Below are 6,057 nucleotides of genomic sequence, written 5' to 3'. Positions count from 1 at the left end.
CAACTACTACTATTGTGATTTTATTTGCAGACGCACACGTGGGTTTCATTCCTTTACATTTTCTCCCTCTCTCTATAGACTTTTTTAACATTAATTTATTATTCCAAATTATATCATAAACCAATAAACCAATAATAATAATAATAGAGTTTAAAATCTATACACTGATATTGTAAGATTTTTTTATATTGTTAGCACATCATCTACTATTGATTCGTAGTATTACTTTTGTTTAAATAATGTTAATAAATAAATAATGGTTGTGTAAAAAACATTTTAATTAGTGGGAAAAAGTATATGAAAGAAAATATGATAGCAAATCTCTTCTCCTTATTTACTATCATTCTTCAAACTAACACTACAGGTACCAGGTTCAAACTTTAATGCCAAATCTCAATGCATTGATTGAAAGAAACAATTCTTTTTTGTTTTTCTACGAAAATGTACATTTTTTTGGTTTCTGATCCACACAAGAAAACAAGGAAGAAACGGACGAATCATAGCCCTTATTAAACTCACAAATATTAATAATAATACATGTGAATGAAGGGACATATACAATATATTCCATTCCATTGAATCCATCCACCCTTTGACCTTTTCTTTATTTTTGCTTTTTCATTTCATCCATTTTCAATTCCATTACTCAACCCTCTATATATGCACACATACCCAATTTTCTGTCTCATCTTATATATTTTTTGGAATCATTAAATATTTGCTTGTTAATAATATATATATCTTAGTTTTTTGACTCAATGGAAGATGAACTTTGGACCCTTTGGCAGAGAGTTTTCAGTTCTAGAACAGCAATGGATTTTCAGGTTCCTTTTCTTTTTCCTTTTTCATTTTATGGGCCTAAGAAGTTGACTTTTTTTTTTATAGGAATCACATTTGGGTTTAAAGCATTTGCAAGGTGGCAATGTTTTTTCTATATGGCTATGATTTCTTTCGTCATGAATGCCATTTTCTGTTGATTTTTTCAGATTTTCGAGTATTGGATTCATTCTGATAAATCAATACTCATTGCATTTTGCACTCAATATTTTATGAGTTTTATGAATATTATGAATATTTTGAAGTTTCTTTGCAAATAAGGGTTATAATATCCCCGTGTGTTTCATGCACTCTGAATATGAATATGTTTAGTTTTCTTTGGGTGTGATGAACCCTTTGAGATTCCCTTTTATTCTTATGAATAGTCACTGTCACTGTGAAATAATCATGTTCTGCGCATTAATAAATTTACTGTGATCTAATATCTGTGATTGTGAATATAGATGGCCACTGAATTTCAGGATAGACATACAGTTTCAGATATGATGTCAAGCAATCAGCAGAGAAAAAAACAGGTTATTTTTCAAATACACAGATATAATATTATATATATATATATATATGTGTGTGTGTATATATACTTGCCTTCTTCTTAATTATGTGATTAAATGTTGATGTTTTTATTTATTTATCAATTATTGTTGTGAATGTTGTTTCAGTCATTTATCCGGAAAGTCTTGACCATGAAAGACAGAAATGGAAGGACAAGAGGTTCGGTTGATTCACCTGGTGAGTTCCATGGAAATTCATTCTGATTGAACTAAATTGAAGAAGACAATGTTCTGGCTATGTATCTAAAGATATGGGAAAGCTAGAATGATATTTTTTCATTATGGGTGACCAGAAAACACATTCATATTATCTTTTAGTTGTTTTCTTTAGAGATACCTTTCAACACTTAAACTTGCTTTCCTGAAAAGTGTAATCACTACTTTCCTATTGAAGGGATCATTTATTAAACTCGCTACTTTTTCTGTAGGAAGACAATGTTGATTCCTTCTTTCTTTGTTTCCCTTAAAATGGAACCTTTTGTTATTCTATCTTATAAGCATATGATAAAAGGGTAGCCCAATGCACAAGATTTCCACCAAGTGGATTTGGGGAATGTAGATTTACGGCAGTCTTATCTTGTTAAGTGAATAGTCCATATTTCCAGGATTTGAACTAATATCCTTCAAGTCACAAGGCAATCGGACTTACCGTTTTGCCGCATGTTAGGAGATGACCTGGCTTAACTGATAACTGAAAGTTCAAATTGGCTGAGTGAGAATATCCCTGGCTATTTGATGTAACATATAAGAATATATTCATGCTTGGGTTTTAGCTACTGTAATAGATAAAGTAGTTAATAATGGATGCATTTTCTTTATCCCTGTTAATTATCCACAAAATTTCTTATTCTCTTTATCTTGACACACAAAATTCCTTCTTACTGATAGCAGATAATTGGTGGGTATTTAGAAAAGCATATACCTTTTACTGATAATATTATATCCCTAAGAAGACTTTTATCAATTAGTTTTCTTCTTTTGTTTGGAAAGTTGACTTGTAAAACTGTAGAACTTAGGTGGAGCATCGAATGATATGATTCACACAATCTTTATTTTAAGCTGGTTTTCAAGAGTGAATTATATCTCTCTTCTTATCACTTCCTAATGTTCTTCATTATCCACAATATACCCTTAGTTGTATATAAGTTACCTACTATAAAAGGAGTTTCTTACCTTGCACATAACATAATTCAGCAACCATCTTTCATTTTCATTACCTTTTTTTACATTTTTTGTATATATTGATAATGACTTGAGTTTACTTGCAGCAGCACTTTCTCATACATCCATTGAAAACCGAGGCTCAGAACCATCTATGTCTTCTAGTGAAACAATTCAGAATTTGAGGTATTTATAAGAACTTTGTTGTTTATAATCTTCTGTTATTACAACACGTATGCCAGATTAATGATCATAGTTATTTGATTGTTTTTACTCTTTAGAGTATTTTCAGCAACATGGAATGTAGGAGGCCAATGCCCCAGTGGGAGCCTTGATCTAAGTGATTTTCTTCAGGTCCGAAATGAGCATGATATATATGTTTTGGGGTATTCTCTCTCTCAAGAACTTTCTTTAGTCAAGAAAACACTAAACTTGTAAATTTATGCTTTAACTTGTTCTAGAAGTAATCTGTGTTTATCCATCATTCTAGCTTTCAGGAGATTGTCCCTTTAAATGCCGGAAATGTGCTAGTATTAGAGGATAATGAGCCTGCTGCAAAATGGCTTTCTCTAATCAATAAATCACTCAATGGTCATCATTCAGATTTGGACTCTAGAGGACTAGAACTCACTGCACCATTTGGAGGGTCTTTGTCCTTCCAAAAGCCTTCTTATAAGAAGATTAAGAAAACTTTCAAGAAAATAAATGGAAAAAGGCTAAAATGTTGTAACTGTACTCTTGAAATGGAAAGACAAGCCGCTAAGGATTTCTGTTTTCGCTGCAAAGAATCGAAGTTAAAGCCAGATGATTCTTCCACCGAAGAGGAGGATGACATTTTCCCAATTTCTGATGCATTGGCTACTAGTGAGATGAAATATAGTCTTCTTGCATGTAAGCAAATGGTTGGAATATTTGTCTGTGTCTGGATGAGGAAGGAACTTGTTCAACATGTAGGCCATTTAAGAACATGTTGCATTAGTCGCGGGATCATGGGATGCCTCGGTAACAAGGTAGTCTAAATTTTTAAGTCTAACATCGTCATTTTCATAATGCAAATGTGTAAGAAGTATCAATGGAAAACTAAATTTTTAAGTCTAACATCACCGGGTTTGTTCTATGGATGCAGGGGTGTATATCTGTGAGCATGTCATTTTATCAGACAAGTTTTTGCTTTATCTGTAGTCATTTGGCATCCGGCGAGAAAGAGGGGGACGAGCTTCGCAGAAATCTCGATGTCATAGAGATACTAAAGAACACTCAGTTTCCAAGGAATTGCAAGACTAGTAGGATGCCTGACAAAATTTTAGACCATGAGTGAGCATAGTTTGAAACTTTTTATGAGAAGTGATTATAATGCAGAGATTTTTCATATTTTGGTCCCATAATTTCTGATCATATGGGAAAATTTGTCTGCAGCCAAATCATGTGGTTTGGGGACTTAAATTACAGAATTTCTTTGAGCTATGATGATGCAAAAAGACTTGTGGAAAAGGAGAACTGGCCTGCACTTCTTGCTAAGGATCAGGTAATTTCCCTTGCCTAAGATTTTAAATTAATATAATGCATGCTGTCAACTCATTAGCCGACTCGAGCTAATAAGATTAAGGTTTGGTTGTTATTATCTCGTGCATGCTGTCATTTCGTTATCTAGAAATTATGTCAATGCTGTTTTGTGATTGGACCGCAAGGAGATATCATGCATCCGAAAATACTAAGGAGAAATTTATGTGCCAAAAGTTTTGCTAAAATGATTCAGCATTGTTTTTATTTGACCTTTAGATGCATAAGTGGTCCTTGCTATTGTGACTTATATCTAACTACTATCCCACATATGCATATGTATATATTATTTTCTGGTGAATTTTAGTTACTTTTATGATTATACATTCTTATATATATATATATATTTTCTTTTAATAGCTCAAGATGGAAAGGGAAGCAGGTCGTGTATTTAAGGGGTGGAAAGAGGGGAAGATTTACTTTGCACCTACTTATAAATATCCCTTAAACTCAGATACTTACTATCTTGAAGGTGTGAAAATTTCAAAGAACAAAAGGAGAACTCCAGCATGGTATATAATATTTGTTAGTTTGAAGAATTTAATACAATATATTTATATATAGTCTTTTAAATCTGAATAATTATGGATTGTAGGTGTGATAGAATTTTGTGGCGTGGAAGGGGAATACAACAACTTTCATACACACGTAAAGAACTAAAGTTTTCTGATCATAGGCCTGTTTGTGCAACATTTTTAGTACAAATTAAGGTTATGTTAAAGGGACAAAAGAAGAAAGTTTCAACTTTAAACTTTCACAATATTGAAGATCTAGTACCCACAAGAAGTTCATTTAATTCTTGAAAATTCATAAGGTAATTAACCACTGAATTTATGATATCATGAAAAAACAGCATGCATGCATGAATGTTGTCAATTTATATGGTATTGCAATTGACCATTGTGAATTGCATCTTTGCATTTTAGAGAGTAAAGTTTCTGATTTTTATGAAATACATGACATGTGATAATGAACTAATAATTTATAAAGTAAGACATACTCAAACTATCAACTTCTTTAAGTAACCTTCAAGATATATACACTTATCTGCTCCTTAGAAATGATAAGCATGAACTTCTAAGTTCAGCATTTTATAGGCTTATTTTTTTATGATGGGACAAATGTTAAGTGCTCTTTTGATGTATACACAGGTACTGATGCACTAACCACAATGATGGCAAGGATAAATATAAAAAAAAATCAGTTCCCAGGGAATAAGAGGTTGAAGGTTTTGGTTTGCACACTATGCAGGCATATAATATACACTAAGGAGAATTGATGAAGCTATGGAAATGTAATAATTGAAGAAGCTATGGAAATGTAATAATGATGTGATTAGAACAGTGAATTAACTTAGGATGTTAAAGAAGAAAAGAAAGTCCTAATTTTGTATTTACTTTTCCCTTTTTTTGCCTCTAAGGCCTAGATAATAGAGAGGGGGAATAGGGCCAGCCCCTCATGTAAGTGAAGATTCTGAAATATAAGAAAGATTTGAGTATATTCATACCTTATTGATGTTTATAGTTAATCATTAACAAATTATATGTTATCCTAAACTATGTTTTACATACTGTCTCATCCCAATGAAAATATGTTAGGTTAATTAAAAAAATTAAACATTCATTATTTTGTCTGAAATATGGGACATGGTTTATGACATATTTTGAAATAACATATTTGTTCATCATTAACCAAGATGAATTTATTTTTACTAAGGTAGACCCTTGATGTGAGACTAATCCTTCATGAGATGTTGCCCTTCTACATAATTGGTTTTGATGCAAATTAGCATTACAAATAGTTGAATTATATATGGATAGAGTAAATGTTGTATCCTGAAAGGTTAATTTTTAAAAATCCTTCTTAATACTTGATAAAAAATTATTTAATAAAGATATTTGTATCTTCAGAAAATAACTCTATACTTTTTATTTAGTAATTAATATGG

At 31.6% G+C, this 6,057-nt stretch overlaps 1 protein-coding gene across 3 annotated transcripts; it reads left to right on the top strand.

The window, feature by feature from the left end:
• Nucleotides 1-696: 696 nt before the first annotated feature.
• On the top strand, nucleotides 697-5,589 carry LOC109341182 (type I inositol polyphosphate 5-phosphatase 10-like). 3 transcript variants are annotated; one of them, XM_019579024.1, is made up of 11 exons: nucleotides 697-824; nucleotides 1,281-1,352; nucleotides 1,497-1,566; nucleotides 2,657-2,735; nucleotides 2,831-2,935; nucleotides 3,040-3,559; nucleotides 3,676-3,863; nucleotides 3,966-4,074; nucleotides 4,470-4,621; nucleotides 4,705-4,923; nucleotides 5,261-5,589. In XM_019579024.1, the coding sequence occupies exons 1-10, from the start codon at nucleotides 759-761 to the stop codon at nucleotides 4,910-4,912; spliced, it is 1,569 nt and encodes a 522-aa protein (XP_019434569.1). In that variant the 5' UTR covers nucleotides 697-758; the 3' UTR covers nucleotides 4,913-4,923; nucleotides 5,261-5,589. The 3 variants fall into 3 exon arrangements, with proteins under 3 accessions (XP_019434569.1, XP_019434570.1, XP_019434568.1); XM_019579025.1 differs by lacking the exon at nucleotides 5,261-5,589 and having other exon boundaries at nucleotides 1,299-1,352; nucleotides 4,705-4,986; XM_019579023.1 differs by lacking the exon at nucleotides 5,261-5,589 and having other exon boundaries at nucleotides 4,705-4,986.
• Nucleotides 5,590-6,057: the final 468 nt, after the last annotated feature.

The sequence above is a fragment of the Lupinus angustifolius genome, unplaced genomic scaffold (genome assembly GCF_001865875.1).
Source record: "Lupinus angustifolius cultivar Tanjil unplaced genomic scaffold, LupAngTanjil_v1.0 Scaffold_397_2, whole genome shotgun sequence".
Lineage (NCBI taxonomy): Eukaryota > Viridiplantae > Streptophyta > Magnoliopsida > Fabales > Fabaceae > Lupinus > Lupinus angustifolius.
This window is presented reverse-complemented; position numbering and strand designations above follow the sequence as displayed.